This window comes from Suricata suricatta, chromosome 1, assembly GCF_006229205.1.
Source record: "Suricata suricatta isolate VVHF042 chromosome 1, meerkat_22Aug2017_6uvM2_HiC, whole genome shotgun sequence".
Lineage (NCBI taxonomy): Eukaryota > Metazoa > Chordata > Mammalia > Carnivora > Herpestidae > Suricata > Suricata suricatta.
The window spans coordinates 113,863,987-113,885,212 of NC_043700.1; the positions used below are offsets into that span (position 1 = coordinate 113,863,987).

The 21,226-nt window shown below is 42.3% G+C and overlaps 1 protein-coding gene and 1 long non-coding RNA gene across 3 annotated transcripts in view; both read left to right on the forward strand.

Moving 5' to 3' along the window:
* Positions 1–11,651: 11,651 nt before the first annotated feature.
* Positions 11,652–21,226, forward strand: part of PPP3CA (protein phosphatase 3 catalytic subunit alpha) — a 319,865-nt gene continuing 310,290 nt past the window's right edge. For both annotated transcript variants that reach the window (XM_029942672.1, XM_029942676.1), the window contains exon 1: positions 11,652–12,495. In XM_029942672.1, coding sequence (XP_029798532.1) covers positions 12,438–12,495 — 58 coding nt within the window. In that variant the 5' untranslated portion in view covers positions 11,652–12,437. The remainder of the gene's footprint in view (positions 12,496–21,226) is intronic.
* On the forward strand, positions 13,123–20,058 carry LOC115294723. The gene is made up of 4 exons (XR_003910088.1): positions 13,123–13,307; positions 15,414–15,471; positions 17,954–18,012; positions 19,975–20,058. It is a non-coding gene; the product is annotated as an uncharacterized LOC115294723 (long non-coding RNA).

Genomic DNA, 21,226 nt, shown 5'->3' on the forward strand with positions numbered 1-21,226 from the left:
TCTCTGTCTCTCTCTCTCTGTTTTTCTGTCTCTGTCTCTGTCTCTGTCTCTGTCTCTCTCTCTCTCAAAAATAAACAAACATTAAAAAAAAAAAAAGAATTACCTGGGAATTTGGTATATTTGGGAGAATAGAAATTTTTCATCCAGGTCATGAGTAAGAAAAGCAAAGTGAATTTTTACCCTAGAAAATTAAACCAGAAATTTTATCATTTAGTCAGTATGCAATGTGTTCCTATGTGATGTCTTGTATATGTGTGTGTGCACATGTGTACATGTATATATAAGAAAGAGAGATAGCCAGAGAGACAGAGAAATATAGATACATTAACATTTATGATGTTTAGAATAACTGTTGACCTTGAATCAGAAAAAAAAATACAGGTTATAAGTATCATTTGGGGTTTGAAAAAGAAGCCAAAATTATATATGTGTGTGTGTGTGTGTGTGTGTGTGTGTGTGTGTGTATATATATATATAATTATATACACATATATCACTTAACTTTTTATGTGTCTATAAAGAGACTTAAGGAACTGACTTGCACACTCATAGGCTGGTGAGTCTGGAATCCACAGGGCAGACTGGTTGGCTAGGAACTCAGACAAGAACCAGTGCTGAAGTCTTAAGTAGAATTTCTTCTTCTCCAGTAAACCTCAGCGTTCAAATGATGGGATGTGGCCCGCCAACATCATCAAAGATACTCTCCTTACTTAAAGTCAGTTGACTGTAAATGTTAACCCATCAATAACCTTCAAGGCAACATGGAACTAGGGTTTGGTTAAATAACTTGGTATTATTGCCTAGTCAGGTTGACCCAAAAAACTATCCATCACACTGTAGAACTAGCAAAGCAAGAAAAAAAATTTTTTTTTTTGCTAAGTCAGAACAGTATTGAGACACAGCATTCACAGAAGAGGGTTAGCATTTATGCTGTATAATAAATTTGCATATTACTAAACTGGCTGTATTAACTTCTTATAAAAGGCAGTGACTCATAGAAAACCTCTATATATCTTAAATATCTATATATAGGTATGTTTCCAGGTAATCTGTTCACATCTTTGAAAATTAGGAAAGAACTTAGTGTTACGAGGTGTGACTAATACATGTTAAGAAGGCATTTTTTTCAAGTCCAGTCTGTATAATATTAGTAAGTGTCCATTCTGGCCCAATGCTGCCCATCTACAGAGGGGGAAACTGAGGCTTGGCCTGAGGGACAGCGTGCGAGATTACGAGAAGTGGTTGTGAGGCCAGGAACCTGCTGTGGGACACCTGCCCAGGGTAGATGCAGTGACATAAAAGCTGGTCCAAGTGGAGTGAATCCCATTCAGTCCAGTAGTAGGCCATGAAACAGGGACAGAAGGAGAAGTTTGATACAAGAAGCAGACCAGGACCCGTCATCATTCAGGAGTCCCTTGGTGCGTTGGAAAGAAATTAGACACATGCCTGAGTCACTGGGTGTCAAACAGTAGCCTGGAGGGCCCACAGGGTTAGATGGGTTATTTAGAAATGCTGATTGCTATTACCACTCTTTATAAATATTTGATCTCTCTCTAATTTTGGATAGTGGGAGGATCACATTCTTCTGTCCCTCTTGAAATTAGATGTGACCAAATGAGAAGGTCAGGCCAATGAAATGGAAAAATAGTCATTTGGGAGTGTCACTTCAGGGAAAAGCAGGTGGGTGCTGGAGCCCTGCTCTCCCCCCCTGCTGGGTGACTGTGAAAGCACTTGGTGAGAAGGTGTCCTCTGATCCTCTGACTAGAGCAGGCTGGAATGCTGAGTCAGCATGGGGACGATGGCCGCCCTGAGGGGTGGCTCAGACCTGCCCAAGTCCTCAGACTTTGTTAAGCTGCTGAGATTTTTCCATTTTTACTGAAGCATACCCTGTAACCTGCCCAATGGTGACATGAAAACAGGCATAGAGAATATTCAATTAAATAGTTCCCAAACTTACCAAGTCTCCCCAATCAGAATCTCCTCTCTCTCTCTACTTACTGCTTGGCTCTTTTTATTTTTGGCATTGGAGTGCTACAGAGACAACTGAGATGGGCAAGGATGGGAGTCTAGTATAGTCAGTTTTTGAATGAAGAAAAGGATTTCTATAAGCACCAGAATCAGAAAGTGTCAACTTTGGAAAACTTATAGAGGGCATGAAGTAATAATATTAGCTGCTCTTTATATCTTCTGTGTGATTTAGTAATGGGCCTTTGGGTTGTAAGGAACATAACTCTCAAACCAGCTCTAGAAAATAGGGTTTATTTGTAAGGACATTGAGGGGACTGAAAAATCCAGAAGAAAATGGAAGAACCAGGAGTTAGGAAGGACAAAAGAAAAAAACAGATGAGGATATTCTCTCTCTCATCCTCTTCCTCCCCTCTGCACTGCTCTCTCCTCCCTTCACCCTTAGGGAATCTGACCTGTGGCCCTTCTGGCCCTACTGGTTTCATCTGTTTATTCAAATGACATGAGTCATTTCCTAGTGGGCAGCTCAGTCCCATCCTGCAAGATCTTTCCTTCAAATAACCACCACCAGTGTTCCTCTGAATATTTTTTATAAATGTCTTAAGTTTATTTATTTATTTTGAAAAAAAGTTTATTTATTTTGAGAGAGAGAGAGAGAACAGCATGAACAGGGGAGAGGCAAAAAGAGAAGGAGAGAGAGAACCCCAAGCAGGTTCTGTGCTGTCATACATGGAGTTGGACCTGGGGCTCCATCTCACGAACCAGGATATCATGACCTGGGCTCCAATCAAGAGTTGAATGCTTAAGTGACTGAGCCACCCAGGTGACCCCCTCTGAATTTCTAAGTCAAGCTCTTCCCAAGGGACATCTAATTAGCCTAGCTCCCATTTGCAGATTAGGTCAGGGAAGTTAAAGATCACTGGTCCTTAGGTATCCTCTAGTTAGATGTTCAACCACCTGGTCCAATCTTCTGTGATGGCAGCAGGGGAACCTGTGACCTGATGATCAGCAGGTGGTAGGCTTGGGGTATGTTCTAAGATGGGTATGAGTGGGGTAAGTACCCCAAAGCACACCTAGCATGATTTCCCTGACTGTCTAGATTACTTAGACCTGGGCATCAGAGACAGTCTGAAAGAGAGAGAGGAAAAAAAAAGTTCTTTTGAGGGACTGACTGTTTCTAAACAACCATAACTGACACCCTGCTCATTTCGTCCCTGAAAATAAATAGCTAATGTCTGGCTGGACTTATCACCAGGGAATAGCTTAGATGTTGCAAACAATAGAACTCCTTGTGTATTTGGAGAAAGAGGAGCTGTGAGTAATACTGTGCCCTCCTCTGGACTTACACACATAATCATTCTTACAGTGGGAACTTGTGAGAGACACACCTCATGTTAAAACTAAACTCCTGAATTCCAATTCCACTTCTCATCCTCAAGGCCTGGGTCCCCGCTTTTTACTCTATGAAAGTTGATTTTGTAGCTCAAAAAAATCTAAACACGAACTTTCATTTTTTTTCCTACAAATGCTTTGAAAATACGCTTATCTCTTTTTCTCCCCCATTTTATTGAGATATAATTGGCACAGAGCATTGTATGAATTTAAGGTGAACAACACGATTTGATATATGTATCTATTGCAAAATGATTACCATGACAAGATTAATTAACATCCATCATCTCACAAAGTTCCAGTGTTTTCTTTGTGAGTAGACTTTTAAGATACCCTTTCTTAGTATTTAAAATATTCAACACAGTATGGTTAACTGTAGTCATGTGCTGTACATTACATCCCCAGCACTTATTTATCTGACAGTTGAAAGTTCGTACCTTTTGACCGCCCTCACCTAATTCCCGCCCCTCCTCACTGAAATGCTTATTTCAACTATTGAGAAAATCAGAAAAACTAAGCTAGGGTAGCATTGTAAGTGAATATCCATTCTTTCAACAAAGATTTATTAAGCTTGGTATGTCCTAGGCATGACAGGCACTGGAGATTCAAATGGGAGTAAGACAAAGTCCCCACTCTCAAGAATCATATCATCTACTTACAGAAAGACAAATCACACACATAGCACACCCATACATGTAGTGTCAAGTTATTACAAACTGGAAAAAGGAGCTAAATCAGTGTGGAGAGACAGAGAATGATGAGGTACAATTTTAAATAAGTATAAACACTGCCTTGCAACAAAACCCAGCAAACTCCCTTTTTCCCAAAACCAATAGCCAGTTCTCAGTTGTCATTTTACTAAACCCATTGGCATTGTTGACACAATTCCTTCCATTTGTTTGACCTCAGGGACACCACCTTCCTCCCCTAGAAGGGTTTCCTTTCCATTGGCTGGCTTTGAGGGTCTTCCTCTTCACCCTATCCCCCTAACTGAAATAAAGTACAAGTAAGATGACATGACTTCAGATTCTTACATCACCAGCCTGGCTCTCTCCTCTTGGCATCTGACTCAAGTAAATACCCAAGTATCCACATGTCTTTCCCACTTCCACGTATAATATGCATCTCAAAGTTAATAAGACCTCATTTTAGGTCTTCTCCACAAAATAAGCTCTCCATTCCCAATGTTCCTTTTTACAGTAAATGGTAACTCCCATCTCCCATTTGCTCAGACCTAAACCTGACCTTAGAATTCTTGGCTCTTTTTTATTTCCTCATATCCTCTATCCAGTCCAACAGCAAATCTGCTAATCTGTTGAAATCTACTTTGCAAATATATTTGGAATTGGATAATTCTCACCACTTACTTCCGAACTGTAATTAAACCACTTTATTTCTAGCTTAGATTAGGACAACAGTGCCTTATGTGGCATCCACATTTCCACCCCTGCTCCCTACTTACCACTACATCCAGAGTTAGTTCTTATAAAACCCTGACAATTCAAGCTTAATCATATCATTTATCATTTTACTAACAAATACTTTTTTTTCATTTCACCAGAATGACATTCAGAATCTGTTCTATGGTCTACGTGCTCCTACATAATCTGACCCTGCATCATCTTTCTGACCGCATCTTGTACTGCTCTCACTAGTTTATGGTGGTCCAGCTATGCTGGCCTCCTTTGACGTTTCTTTATTATTTATTTATTTATTATTATTTTAATGTTTTATTTATTTTTGATACAGAGAGAGACAGAGCATGAGAGGGGGAGGGGCAGAGAGAGAGGGAGACACAGAATCTGAAGCAGGCTCCAGGCTCTGAGCTAGCTGTCAGCACAGAGCCTGACGCGGGGCTTGAACCCACGAACGTGAGATCTGACCTGAGCCGAAGCCGGCGCTCAACTGACTGAGCCACCCAGGCACCCCTTGACGTTTCTTTAAAAACGTCAGACTCTTACTTACTTCAGGGTCTTTGCACATGCTATTACTTTGCCTGGAACACCCTTTCTCCAGAGAGCTGCATAAAAATTGCCATCAATTCATTTGAATCTCTGTTGAAATATAACCTTCTCAGAGAGGTCTCCCCAACAATCTGCCTACAGAAGTGAGTGTCACTCCTTCGCCTATCACTTCTCCCAGTGCCCTTACCACTGTACGCTGTTTTTACGTTTATCACCTAGTCCACCTCACATGTTTTGTGTGCCTGATTGCTTTTAATTGTTTCTTTTTATCATCTGCCTCTCTTCATTAGGATGTAAGGGGCAGACTTTTTTCATATTATATTTCCAATGCTTGATGTGCGTAACTATTCAGTAAAGGCCTATTGAATATATGTTTTCCAATAATCTTAAATACTAACAGAATAAAACCTGACTACAAAAAATGGAAAGATGACTAGTCTAAGTTCAAGATTTTTTTTTGTAGTAGAATGTTTACTTGCAACTTCATGAATTTTCAATCAATGATGGGCAAAATTTACTTGCAGTGAAGTTAAATTTCTGCTACTGTTGATGAGTGAATCTCGTTTTTAATTACTATATTTATTTTCTATATGCAAATGTGCTTTTAAAGGGCTTGACGAACTTTCTTCTAAATTTATTTATCAAGTCTCCTACAATTTGATATGGTAGTACCTTTAATTTGATTACTAAACCTTTTGTTACTATTGTTGATGTTCTCAAAGCACTTGAAATATAAACTTCAGCTCATTTCAGGTCAAAAATTCTGAAATTCTGAGTTTAGAAAAGACAGTATGTAAAGTTGTATGGCATGAATATTTCTTGGATTTTCAATATATCAGCACACATATATCTATTTTCAACATAAACATTTATGACTCGGCACCATTAACCTGTTCATAATTTTAAAATGGATACTAAAATTAGAATTCCAGTATCTAGGAGAAAGGGCTAATAAGACTTCTTTCCAGGAAATATGGCTATATGTAGATAGATAGAAATACACATATACACACACACATGTATTAGTAATATTGAAATAACCTCAAAAGCAGATGCTGTGGTATTAAGCCTAGAGCTTCATGTACTAGATGCCAATACATTTTTAAATTTCACTCAGTAATTTTTGTTGAGCACCTACTCTGTGTCCAGAACTGAGATATGAGATGAAGACACAAATATAAATCTAACAAATATGAACATATATGTATTAAATCTACATCAATATGATCACCTGAAGTCTTGCCACATTTTATGTAAAATTTATCTTCTGCATATTAAACTTGGCATACAATTCCATAAGTTGTAGTTGGGTCCCTAAAAGAAAAAAAATTATTCCTGAATACATTTGGTATAAAAAAAATTTTATGTTCTTAGAGAAATAACTTTTCTAAAATGAGTAAAATTGCCTTCTGAAAAATATAGGGCTCAACAAAATTTCAAGAGCAATCCAAAAGATAAATGGTAAAAAGCCCTTCTAGTTTAAACCTCAAATAAAATCCACGGTGAATAATATATTTTGTATAGCTTCTGTAGTGAAGAGGGTAGAGGTTTGCACATTAGAAGTGAATGTCAGAGGAATTAGCTTTACGATAATAAATCAAATTCTCATACACATTCATGGCCCCACCAGGACCGCTTGTCTTCTCTGCAACTTCTCCAGCAATATGTTCCACCAGTACAGGTGAGGCTAGGTCAGACATAACTGCTGTGGACCATCAACTACTCAGAACAAAGTGCATGCCTCAGAAGAGTCAAAACCGGAAGTTATTATGCAACCCTTAAAGTCAAAATGATAGTACATTCATCCAAGAACCAAAGGAAAGTCCAAATTTTCAAAAGCAAGTTATTCGCTGGATGCCTGGGTGGCTCAATCAGTTAAGCGGCTGACTTTGGCTCAGGTCATGATCTTGTGATTCATGGGTTGGAGCCCCCGTGGGTCTCTGTGCTGACAACTTGGAGCCTGGAACCTGCTTCAGATTCTGTGTCTCCCTCTCTCTCTCTGCCCCTCCCTGCTCACACATACACACACACACACACACACACACACACACACACACACACTCTCTCTCTCTCTCTCTCTTTCTCTCTCTCTCTCAAAATTAAACATTAAAAAAAGTAGGTTATTCTCAAAAACAGGATATAAAATACAATATCTTAATTACTTATCTTCAGAACAAAAATGCCTCTAAATCTAGCAGAACGCTTAATACCAAACTAAAATATTGTTCATTTACTATGATTTGGACCAATGGAGGTAAGCTGTGACATGGGGCACTTGAATGCATAGATTACTCCAAATCTTCAATATTTTTTCCTACACATACTTACCTTCATAATTAATTTGGGTGAAGTGACTAGTAAAATTTGTTTGAGTTCTCCAATAGTGAGAGGAAATAGCACCTTACACCTAAGTGTTTAAAAATCTGAGTAAAATTCTTATAAGAATCTGAGATTCTTAAATGAAGGGACTAAATCCTGGAATTCTTACACATTTTCAAATGACTTTTTAATATATTTATTTTTATTTTTGAGAAAGGGGGACAGAGAAAGGAAAGAGAGACAGAGAGAGAGACAGAGAGAGAGAAAGAGAATAAGTCGGGGAGGGGCAGAGAGAGTGGGAGACAGAATCTGAAGCAGGCTCCAGGTTCTGAGCTATCAGCACAGAGCCCAATGTGGGACTTGAACTTAGGAACTTCGAGATCATGACTTGAGCCGAAGTCAGCCACTTAACCGTCTGAGCTACCCAGGAGTCTCTATACATTTTTGAATTATCTCGCACAGTACCTTGTACACAACAGGTGTTTAAAACAACTGGCAAATGAATAATCCATTCACAAAAAAATAAAATTTTGATGTTCATGTATTCAAAAAAATAAGGTCAGTTTTGGTATCCTAGTAGTGCTGTTATATAGCAGATACACACTAAGTCTGGATTTTACTTTTCAAACTAACATAATTAATAACTTCTGTGTATTAATTTGGTTATACTAGTTATCCTAACAAACATATCCTTAAATTTCAATAGAGCAACACAATAAAAATTTATTTCTTCTTTATGCAAAGTCTAAAACAGATTTTCCTTGTAGTTGGGCAGCTTTCCTCTATGTGGTAATTTAGCACTTTCCATTTAGGGTTATACCTCTGCCACCCCCAAGCCTCTGCATTCAGCTAAAGGATGGGAACTCATAGGCTCTGAAGAATGCTTAACTGCCTTGGCCTGAAACAGATGAAACACTTCAGCCCACAATCCCTTGGCCAGAACTAGTCATATGCACCCATCTACATGCAAGCAGATGCAGACCAGAGAATGGAATCCCTACCTGGGCAGATACTTCCCAGAGAGTATCCTACGGAAGGAGAAATACACGTTTCTAGCAGAGTGCAAGCTGCTCTCTGCCATGATGTTTCCCCCCACTCCCCACACTTTTTTTCTCTGTTCTCTTCAGAAACAAAGGACATTGGCAAAATAACTTTAGGAAAAAGAATTCGGTAACTTCTTGAAAATGTAAATTCCAAGTGTAAGGTAATTTTATGGAAGTGGTAACATAATCAAGGACTACTTGAAGAGTCTAATAAGAAAAATGTGGCAGCAGATTGTAGGACATCTGAAAAATATCTGAATACAAAGGATGATTTTGGCAGGGCTCCTGGGTGGCTCAGTCAGTTAAGGGTCCCCCTTTTGATTTAGGCTCAAGTCATGTTCTCACGGGTTCTTGTGACTGAGCCCAGCATCAGGCTCTGTGCTGACAGTGTGGAGTCTTCTTAGGACTCTCTCTCTTTTCCCCTCACTCCTACCAAATAAATAAATAAACATTAAAAAAAGATGTTTTGGTTATACCAGTATGCCAGATTTGCAGACACAACTAGTCCCTAATTTCTGGTGTCTAGTTTTCCTTCAAATAGGGTCCAAATGTGTCTAAGAAGATGTGTTTGTGTTGCAGCAGTATGGGACCATACACATGCATTAAAGGTGTCTGGTGATAGTAAGATGTGTTGTAAAGTGATTATGATTCATAACTTTTTTTTCCCACACATACCTCAGCTAGGAGGTGTCCCGAACTTGTAGCGGACTGAAGGGTGTGCCTCAAAGGTGTGCCTTTATTTCCTGTCTGTATCATAAACCTTTTCTCTTGATGCTGACATTTTAAACCTTCTGATCTTGGTTCAAAGGTTTCTTTTCTTAAACCTGCAATGCGTGTCCAAAGAGCAGTGGGAATGCATGTCTATTTGCAACATGTGGGGAAAAACATTGCAGCCTCGGAAGTGAGCATCCTTGATCGTGATTTCCTGGCCTTTCCTCAGGCAGGCCCTATTCTTCACCCATAGGTCTTGGCATCCCTGCCTCACTCTGTGCCATCTGGCCAGGGACCAACTTCCCAAATCTGCCTTAGCAACTAGCTTTGCCAGTGCTCAGAAGACTGTTTTCAGCAGCCACTTCCTGAGGCGATACAGTGGCCTCTCAGAGCTCACATTTTTATGATGAGGGCAAGGACCATTTTCCAATAATTGCTTCCCCCCTCCCATATACACACACACCCCACACACGAATTGCCTACCACAGTGTCTGCCATATAAAAGGAGCATAATACATATTTATTGAATGTACTGTCTGCCTAATTACCACACACTATCCTGGGGTTGTGAATTGGCAGCAGAATCTTAGAGCTAGTGTCAGGCTCCCTGAGTATGTGGGACACACCCTGCCTGGTCTCTTTTTGCTAGAAGGCCTCCAACGGAGGCTCCCCTGCCTTATTATAGGGTGAGTTCCTATTCCTTGCAGGCTACACGCTCAAGGCGTCTTCTGGCCCCATCAGTCAAGTTCTCAAACCTCCTTTCAGGTTTGAACGGTAATCTAATTCCTGCTCCCTAAACACTTTTGGCTCCATCTCCTAGCTCCCTAAATCTTTTATTAGGCCTGTTACTGGGTTTGTGGTCCAATCCAAGAAATAGGAAAAAGAAATCTGATCTTGAAGGAATTTAGAAATGAAACAGGAAGAATGGAGGTTGAGAAATTTATACAGCTTTCTTCGTTATTCTCAAAGAAGTATGCTCCAGTCTTGCCCAGTTGGTCAGAGACAGGGGTTGTGAGCAGAGGTGACCTTCTGGCAGGGGGGTGCGGCAGGCAGGTCAGAAAGGAATGCCGGGCCATTGTCACTCTCTGTCCTCCTGCACCTAGCATTCCCTTCTTTACTCTCCTTCCAACCAAAGGGACCAGAGTGGGGATCCGCCTTGGGCTTCAGGGCCCTGCACACACCTAGAGCACCAAGTGGACGTGGGATGATTAGAGACGTGGTGCCACCAGTCCCGACTAGTGTTTGCGTGCTGTGTGAACAGAGAAAAGGCGACCCTCCCCGGTGTCTCCTGCCCCTCATTTCTCCCTAAAGATTGGTAGAGCGGCCCCGGCTGACTCAGAGTTGCACGGGGTCGGCTTTGACTCCCGTCCCCAATCTCCTTGGCTAGCCCGCCCCGCACACTCCACCATCTCCTCGGCCCGCGACGCTCAGAAGCGGCCCCCTCCTCAGAAGGTGGGGATGCTTGGGGGGGGGGGGCATTAACAACCAGCACATCGCCCACCAAAAAGCCCCAATAGCAAAAACCACCGTACACCCATCACAGGAGAAGCCCATCAACCCAAGGTAAGTTGTTTATTCGTCGCCGTTTTGGCGATTCTCCCTGGACAGCTGCTGCAGCGACGGCGACAGCAGCTGTGCCGTGGGCCCCGGAGCTCCCCGACCTCTTCCTTCCTCCGCCCTCTTGGTGCTTCTCACCCTCACCTCCTTCTCACCTCTCCCTGCCTCCCCTCTTCTTGCTCTCTCTCGGGCCACGCACACACCGGGAGACAACCTCCTCACTTGGCTACTCACACTGTGTCTTAATCCCGCCGACTAGGCACAGTTGCCAAAGCGGCGTGGGGGAGTGTGCGGGGTCCAGGGACAGAAGCCAACTGGGGCTGAGGGTGGCAGGGTAGAGGCCCGCTTCTCCCAGTCGCGACCCCCCGCCCATTCTCCTTCCCTAGTCTCGGCCTGCCAGCAGCAGTGACACCTGAGCGGTGACTGGGCGGCGGAGCCGGCAGGCCCACAGGACTGGCAGCTGGGAGAAAACAGAGAGGGGGGCGGGGACGGCGAGGAGGAGCGGGAGGAGGGCCGAGCGCGGAGGGCGCGACCAAGCGGAAACTGACGCGCGCACCAGCCAATGGGTGCTCGCAGCCTCGACGTCGGGGCGGGGAGTGAAGGACTGGCTCCGCTGGGAGGTGGAGGCTGCCGGGGCGCTGGAGGCGGGGGCCGGGAGGAGGAAGGGGAGGAGGCGGAGGCGGGCGCGGTGGTGGCGGCTGCGGCGGCGGCGGCGGCGGCGGAGGAGGAGGGTAGGTTGCGCCCGGGACTGTGTCTGCCGATCTCCGCGGCTGTGCCTGTGTGAGTGAAGGAGCGGCGCGGGGAGGCAGAGAGCGAGCGCGGACGAGCGCAGCGGCGGGACGTCTCCGGCGGCCGCGGGTCAGCGGCGGCACTCGGTGTGGGGAAGCGGCGGCGGCGGCGGCAGCAGCAGCAGCGGCAGCGGCAGCGGCAGCAGCAGCAGCAGCAGCGGCGGCCGCCTCTCCGCCGCCAGAGACGCCGAGGCACGGCTGGTGGCACTGACATCGGCGGCCCTGCCTCTTCTCTCTCGCCCCCGGCCCTCCCCATGTGATCGGTCTTAATCCCGGCAGAGTGCGCGCGTGGGGCTCCATTCCGCGGTGCCCGGTCTCCTTGCCAGGGTGGGTGCTCCTGTGTGCGCTTCTCCTCCCCATCCCCCTTCCCCCAAGAATAAAAGAAGAACCAAGAGGCGTGCTTAGAAAATAAATAAATAACCACCATACACACGCAGCCCGGAGCGGAGTCAGCGGGGCTGGCGGAGGCAGAGGAGGAGTGAAGGCGGCGGCGGCGGCGGCGGCGGAGGAGGAGGTGGAGGAGGAGGAGGGACGCGCGAGAAGGCAGTAACTTTAAAGCCAGCTCAGAAGCCCAGACCTCCAGCCGAGCGGTTTGCAGCGCGGCGGCGGCGGCGGCGTTCAGTGTCTGGCCCGCCGGTCCGGTCGGGGTGTGCAGTAGGACGGACGAGCAGCGCGTCGCTGTCCCCCGGCGGCTGGAGATGTCCGAGCCCAAGGCAATTGATCCCAAGTTGTCGACGACCGACAGGGTGGTGAAAGGTAAGCCCCGCGCCGCGGTGGCCCGGGTGCACCGTGTGCCGCAGGAACCCTCACGGCTCGCCTCCCCTCCCCCCGCCCCCGGTTCTCTCCTTGCTCCAGCCACGGACCTTCTAGGATATTGTGCAACCCTCGAACCCCCCTCCTTTGCGCGCCCTTCCCCCAAGCCTCCCACCCAGCCCCACTTGGGGCATTTTTATTTACGGGGGCGTCAGTTGGCAAATGGCTGAGCCGCTGGGAGGCGGCGGCGGGGGTGGCGGTGGCGGGAGGGGGCGCCCGGGGGGTGGTTGCTGCCAGGGTGTAGCTGCTGTGACAGAAATAGGAAGTGGGTGGCTGCTCGCAGGCTTGCATGGGATCGGGTTTATGATTTTCTTTTGCAGAGGGAGGGGTGATTTATGGCTTTTAAAAAATTAATATGGCATTTTTATGTGGCCGTGGCTTTCCACCGACTGCCTCGCTCGGGCAGGGTTCTCTCGGCGCTCCATTGCAGCAATTCCCTCCGCGCCCCCTCCCCCTCCCCCTGAAAGGGCCTGCACAGGACTCGCGAGAGAGCCGGAGAGCGTGGGGGGAGCCCGGCGCTTCCTTCCGCGCGGGGCGGGGGCTGCCGCAGGCGGAGGGGGTGGCCGAGGGGACGCGCGGGGGCCGCGGGAGGCGGGGAACGACCCGAGAGCCCCGCCGCGCCGCCCCGGGATTCCCCCGCAGGCCCTGAGAACGACACGAAAAGCAGTTCTCCACCCTCCTTCGCCACTCGAGCCTTTCCTCGCCGACCTGTCAGTGCTCTTGAATGGTTCCCGCTGGAGCACACCTCCCCAGTGGTAACCTCACCCCGCTCGCTTCCTCCTTGCCCCGGCACCCCTGTGTTAACGGGCCATTTGATTCCTGTGACTGCCTCTTTTCCCCTGCCCCGGAATCGTATATTCCTGGCCCTGGGGTTTCTGGCGAAGATAAGTCGGGATGCGTAGGGTGAGGAAGGGGACAGGCAGTAGTCTTTCTTGTCCGGGAGAATCCGCCGTCCTCGTTGTGTTCCGTGGTCGAGTGGGGGAGGAACCATCCTGCACATCCTGCAAGGATGAGATAACAGAGCAGATCCACCAGGATTAAGTAGTAACCCTCATTCCTAGGATTAGGACCCGGAGCAAAGCAGAGATGGGGTATGGGCTAGGCACCCAACGGGCCTTAGAAATTGCAAACTGCACTGGCTGGTGTGGAGTGTGTGCATGTATGCACGCGCGCCCGCGCGCGTGCGTGTGTGCGTGTGTGTGTGTGCGTGTGTGTGTGTTGTGTGTAAAACTGCGATAGTATCTAATGTGGCCATGCAAGTTGAGTGCAAGGCAATAAAGTCATTGGTCCCTTGAGCACTTAGGTGAAGTAACTCCGCAGCCATAAGACCACGATACAGAAGTCCTTTTGGGGCGTCAGAGCTGTTCATTGCTCCACTCAGATTTGCTCAGTTGTTAAAGTTGTGTGTGCACGAGTGTGTGTGTGTTCGTGGGGTTGGGGGGGATTGTGTTCTCTCTTTTTTTTAAAGAGAGAATTAAATATCTTGTTTTGATTATATTAGACTAATTCCTGCTTGAATGCAGTATTCATAGACCCATCAAAATAAGGAGGAAATACCTTTGCAAAAATGACTCGAAGTAGGACTGCAGATGAACAACTGTTCTTTCTCCAGGCATGGCTCTTCCTGTAAACAGTGAATTCAAATCGATTCCAAAGAACTATGCTTTGTATTAAGGGTTGTTGTTGACATTTTAAAAAATTAAGACCTTTTGCTGAAGTACTGGAGAATAGCAAATATCTCCCTAATGTGTGATGTTTAGGCATAACTCCAATGCGTGTTAAGATTGCCCGTTTTCAAAACAGTGTAAAGTTTACGATAAAAATACTAGCATTAAGTGTGTCAGCTATTAAAACTCATAGGTGCATACATAACTTCCGGTTCCCTGTTTTAAATCACAAAGTGCGGATTCTCTGTGTAAATGTAAAGTTGTTATCGAGGGAAGAATGTAGAAGTAATTGTCCATACATTTTGGCATGCTGTCCTTACCAATTAATGTGAAAGAGCCCATTCAGCCATTCCATGCCTATTTTATCTTGCTTTTTTTCAATGCTGTATTATAATATTTTTATAAATGGCTCTTCATTATAAATATACAAATTCAACATAATTCCAAAAAAATGGTTTACATATTTTTGTGGAACTAAAATGCACATGTGGTTAATATAGGAAAATAGGAAAGTTTCAAAAATAGAGAAAGGTAATTTTGCATTTGTTTTTAGAGGGATCTTGATGTGAAATTTTAAATGTGAAATTTTGTTTATAGAAAACACTTTTATTGATGAATCCTGATTTTAAGGTGGGCATGTTATTTTTCTTATTCTTTCTTATAGACTTCCTATTGTTGGCTTAAAAGATATTAGTGAACATTGGATTCAACATTTGGTCACATATATGATTTTTATAACTGATTATTTTGAAATGGTAATCTGTTTTGATTACCAGTTCTCTAAGAGATAGCATTTCCTTGTGTATACACATGCTTAGTGAGTAGACAGTACATGAATGATGAATGGAAAACAGATGACCAAATGATTTTTCAGGTTTTCAAAATTAGATACAACATAGTTTATAGAACCATGACTTTAAATTTTGTTAGAACTTCATCTCAGTAGTCTGACATGGACTCTTTAATGCAGGAAAGGGGTATTCCTTGAGGAAATTTTTGTGCTCCTCAAACTTTCTCGCTTTGTACAATACAGATAGTAATTTGGTTGCATAAGAAATAAGAAGTATTTGGATCATCTTTAAGGTGGCAGGCCATGCTGTTTGTTTACAGTTATCTGCATTAGTGTGATCTGGCTTTTGTTGTGTAACAAACTGCTGTTTACAAATAAAGCTGTGCTTGTGGTTTTGTTTGTAGTAATACCATGATGTGACGGCTTTCTTGATTTGTACTTCCAGAGTGCAACTTTAGAAAGGTAGGTTGAGTTTAAGTCTCAAGTAACTATGCGATTTTTCAGGTTGGTAGAAAAATCTAGAGTGTGTTCAGAGCCCTGGTCAGTTTTCCAAACCTTAAAAATGAAAGGGAACGGCAGCACTGGAGATGAAAAGCCTCAAAAAAATTTACCTCGTTTAGCAAGACTGGTGCTGGATAAAAACAATAGAAAACATTAAAAAAATAAAAAAACTAATAGAAAAGATCTTGGGAATGCCATTTGTTGGAAATCGGAATAATTTGACCCATTTACTGTTTTACATTTTTTAAGAAAACAAAATATATGCATAACTGTATAGCAAAAGATGGAGGGTGGTAAATAAAAGAATAACTACTTCCCTCCTTCCTCCAACACACCACATAGTCTGGTTTTTCTCTGCATTGGTGCTCCACAGGCCTGGTTCTAGGCTCTGGCTTCTTTTTATTTCTCCTTGCCTGTCCCTGCCTTTAACTCCCTGTCTAGCCCTAACATTCCCTCCTGGCTTTGGAACTTAGCTATATGAAAGTCATACACTTGGAGGAATTGAATCGTATGTAATGAATGCCTTGCTTTGTTACTTCTTTTTCCCTTCCCTTTGTTCCCATCTCCAAGTATTTTCTAATGAAGTATTTCTTACCTTAACCCAAACTGATTTTAATAGTAGAAATTCCAGATACCATGGCAGGTTGATGGGGAGTAAACACCAGGGAAGAGTTTTGGGGAATTTCTCAAAAACTGTAGGTAGGGAATTTGTGCTTTGTGTCTGTCAGGTTGCTTTTGGCTGTGGGGAATGCAAAGAAAAAAAAGGCTGTTTTTCTTTGTATTGTCAGCTTCTTTACCATTTGTGAAGGCAAAATACGCATAGGGAAATACTGAAAGGGTATCTAGGATCATATAAGCAAGAAGCTGGTAGCTAAGCAAAATATTAAGTAAACAAAGATTCAAGCCACCACTGTTTCTAGCTGAATGAGGTGGTAATACTGCTTAAAAAGAAAATAAAAATATGCTATATCAGTAATAATTATCATGTTTGGATTTTGAAGCAAAATATTAAATAATGCTGTTTCTTTGTGGTGTGTCAAGGAGAGCTCACTGTGAATTTATTTTCCTTAGATTGGCTACCATCACTTCAGTTATTAAATGTACAAGTATATTCTGTGTATCCGGTTTTCCATTTGAGTGCAGTAAAACCTCATTAATTCAGTGTCATTAACTGAAACTATGATTAAGCATTAGTGTTTGGTGGCTGAAGTCTCCATCAGCAATGGATGGGAAGAAAGGGGTCTGCTAATCTAATTAATAATATAAACAACACGATTTGGGCATGGTTAACGTACCTAACAGAACAGAGTCTTTTCGGGACATAGTGAGTAGCATGTAAATTGATGCTCTTATTTACAAATTAGATTGATCCATTCATTAGTATTTTCTTTCAGGATTTCTACTATAAAGTAAATGTAACAAAAATGCATTATTTTCAAAACATTTTATAAACTAAGGCTTACAAAAGCCTTAGGCAACAATTGAGACTACGCTTTGGGGAAATTCCAGTGATTTTAAAATGCCATCAAATAGGAAATTAACGTTTAAGAAATAATATTTTTTGGGAAACTGGGGGAAAGAACCTCTACATTAAATGAGCAATCTATTTTAAGATATCCAGTTAAAATGTGAAAAAAGTAACACCTGAGAATCTAGTTACAGTTTTACTCTAACAGTTGTTTATGTTAGTTTAAAAACATGCCTTTTTATGTCTATTTCATTTTTAAAATCTGTTCATCTCCATAAGTATGACCTGTTTTATTGGTAATTTTAGAAATATGAAATATGACTTTGATATAATGCATGTTTATAACTTTTATAATTGGCCTCTCATGCTTTTCCTTATCATTTCTGTGTCAGCCATGTGTTAAGTTGGAACTAATTATGAAACCAAATAAAGAATCCATTTAGAGTGACCTCATTGGAAAACAGCATTTTTCTAGACATACCCTCCTTTTAGTAAATCCAGTTAATTTACTGATTTGAAAGTTTTGTAAAAATATTGGACACTCCCGAACTACAGGGAATGATGATGATTCACGATCTGGAACTTTGGTAATTACTAAAAAAATCACTTTGTCATTTTTTTCAGTAACTTTGTGGTATAGCATTCTCTTGATATTCAAGAGAGATACAGTGAGATTTTGCATTCCAACTTTCTACAATTCCACTGTAATATAAGTCACAGGTTTTTTCTTCATTTGTAAAATTGTACTCCCCCCTCACTGTTGGGAATCAGAGGAGCCTCAAGTGTAATTTGAGGTCACACTGGGTCCACTTGCCTGGGAATGGCAGTTCAGTCACTGCTGACACAGAATTACAAATGACAATGCGTTAATGTACTATTTTCAGGGTCACTCAAGAATAGTCAGAACAATTCATATTGAAATCTGTGAACATATTGGGTCTACCACAGTAGCTTATGGTGGCATTTATTTTATAGTTGAAGAAATGGAGACAGAATAGATAGAATGGTCGGTCACAGGTGGGACTAGAATGCAGGTAAGTGTAAGCAAATTCTTTCCTTCTGCAAAGATACTCTTTTCTCTTGAAAATCTGTTTGACACGGTTTGGTGGTATACTTAAGATATCACATTTTATTTCAAGCTTTGTTTTACTGAATTACTAGCCATATAAAATAGTCTTAATAGGAGAAGGAGCTTTCATGTATCTGGATTTATAGCAGAAATAGACGTTCTGATGATAGATGTTATAATTTGGTTTGATGTCGGCATTAGGTGTACTAAAGGAGAATTGTTAAACATTATTTTCTATTCAGATAAATATATACACAGAAATAGAAATAGCCTATTCTTCTGCCAAAAAGTTTTATTGACTTTTATTTTGAAGGTTGTTATCACAAGCCTCTTTGAACTACAGATAATGGCCGATACAGGTGGTCTGGTTTGAGGAATTTACTAATTTCTAGAGAAAGCACAGGCAAAAATAACAACCAGTGCTTCGTAGGTATTTCACTCCATTTAAAAAAATAGTCATCAGGTGGGAATGTAGGCACTGACACACGATTTCAGTTTGTAAACTAAGTCTTTAGTAATCTTGACATTTTCAGCATGGCTAACTCATTTTACCATATTTTCATCTTTTGCATTATATAGGCTGTATCATTGATAAGCCATCAATTATATTTTAGATAAGAAGTCAAATAAAACACTTCATATTCCCCTTCGGTTAGGTGTTCTGAATAATGGCTTAAATCAGATGGACTGTCAACCTGAGGACCTAGATCTATGGCTGGGATTCCAAATCCATTTCACAAATGTACATGCAGCAGTTGAAACCCTGATATTAAAAACAAAAGTAAACCCTGAGAAAGCAGTAATGAATTATTAAAATATTGCATTTTTGGAATTAGAGCCATTCTTTGTGAGACCATCATAGACATAGAATGTTGTGATTTTCCTTAATCCATGCATTTCCCTCAAACCAAAATATATTCCTACTTTCTTTAAAAAGGATGGTCTATTTGACTTTCTATGAACTTCTCTCTCTTGCAACTGGAAATTCTGCAAATATCTGCAGAAAGCAAGTCACACAAGTAGAGGCCAGAGATTTATGTTCCCAGCTACCTGCAGATGATGACATGCCACCTACCAGTGTTTGTCAGTGTCGGGTACTTTCTACAGTTAGGAAGCTGGAAGAAGGATGGTTGATGTTCAGAAAGAGAGTTTTATTCATATGGAGCTAAATTTTAGAAGATTCCACTAGCTCTACGGTTCTAAGATGTAGTCTTCTCTTACAGTCACTGTAGGGACCCGCTTTATTTTTTTATTTTTTGGGAGAAAGAGCTACTACTTGTGATTTAAAATGTTCAGTTGTCTCTATGTAGTAGTAGAATGTTTTGGAGATTCTAGTAGGTCAGTCTCCAGGTTGCTGCATTTTCTTGGAAGGTATACAATTTTTTTTTGGTTACTATGTATATTCAGAGTTTTAGTTTGAAAACTATGGTCATGGAATCAGTGGTGCCTAGCTCAATGCCTTGCTTCTTATGCCCTGAATCAGTTCTTGTCCAATGACTTTGGATATTGCACGATTCTCACTGGGCCTCCTGAAGCAATGAATGGAGACAAATTATGTATTTATTTTGAGTACATTGTATTAAGGTCTGACTTTTTATAAATCTTTCTATATGATAACTGTATGGTTTTGGAATACTTCCTCTCCAGCCACATCAGACAATAGAGTATGAGAGGGAGGCATTAAAAAGGTGATATAATTAGATTCAGGGCAGTTTTGTTGTTTAGTCATTTGGACTGGCTTCATGCCAGCTGAGTTTAAAAGGCTAAATCCTTTTCAACTTAGCATATTAGCTTGAACTTGAAAGCTTTTTTCAGGTTTTGTTGTATTTCCCCTTAGACTGATCAGTTTTTGAAAGGTGAGAAAAGATATGTTAATCACTCAGTGTTTGACATGTTGGGTGATTTATATTTTTTAATTATTGTTTAGATTTGGACTTGACGAGAAAATGATCTGGCAAATTCCATGAAAAAAAAAAACAACAACAAAACAAACCGAGACCAGAAAAATCCCTCTTCCTTTGTTTACATCTCAATTTATCATTTTCTGTAATGCTTTTGTAATTCAGAAATGCAGCCTTCTTCAGTGTAACCTCCTGCCCTCCTCCTGCCCTCCGCTGGCCCCCAAATGTCATTGGATTCTATCCAGTGGGAAGATATATGGGCTATGAGAAGTTAAAAAAATGTGGCACCAACTCTGCTGACTCCTTATATTCTTCTCAGTGGGCTTCAAGCCATCCGCTGACATTTGTTTTTAAACATCCTGTAAGCTCTGCCGTTTTATCAAATTAAATTAAAAGCATGATATATTCTCTTACAGTGACAGAACCTGAGTCAGGACTTCCAAGTGTGTGTTGTTATTATTATTATTTTACTTTTTACAAAGGCATTAAATTTTTTAATTAAACCTGGCATTGTTGGTCTGCTGTGCATACTTAATGCTAATAAAGTACATGCATACCTTCTGTGTGTGGGTTTGATTATTGCCATGGTAACAGTTTTCCTCTTTGACTCCTCATCCTTTGAGCTTTGATTCAAAGGACACCTCCTCTGGGACCCGCATCTCCTGAAACCTTCAGCTGGAGTAAGAGGACTCAGCCTCTTCATTTTCACGGAGGACACTTTGACTAGAGCATGCTCTGTGAAGATTTATTTACTGTCTACCTCCTCCCCAGGAGAGAGGGGCCTGGCTCCATTTATCTTGGTATATTTAGCCCCAGCACAATGCCTACTTTAGAATATACCCTTGGTATGTTGGTTGGTAAATGAACCAGGTAACAGATAAAGGGTAACAGGGATATAAATTTCCAAGTTAGAGAGTTCGTTTCTACTTTGAAATTTTGTGGATCTTAAATCATGGACAGCTCACAAACATCTGGTGAGTTTCTTGATTTTTAAGTGCCAGTCCTCTAGAAGGGTTTTTTCACATGTGTTTTTGAAATGCTCTCTTTCGTTAATTAAGATTCTGTGTTTTTTGCTCAGTAGAGAGACGACAGAAGCATAGCTGGCAGGAGTGCTTGGTTATCAGTGGGTCCTTGTCAGTCAGAGGGCATATTGGTCGGTTTTCTGAAAGGTGGATGATGTCTTCTTCCTCCAGGAAGACTGGTGATGATACCAAGTTGAGAGAGAGCCACTCTGACCAGCCTCTGGGTGGCCCAGATTAGACTTCACAATTACATTGC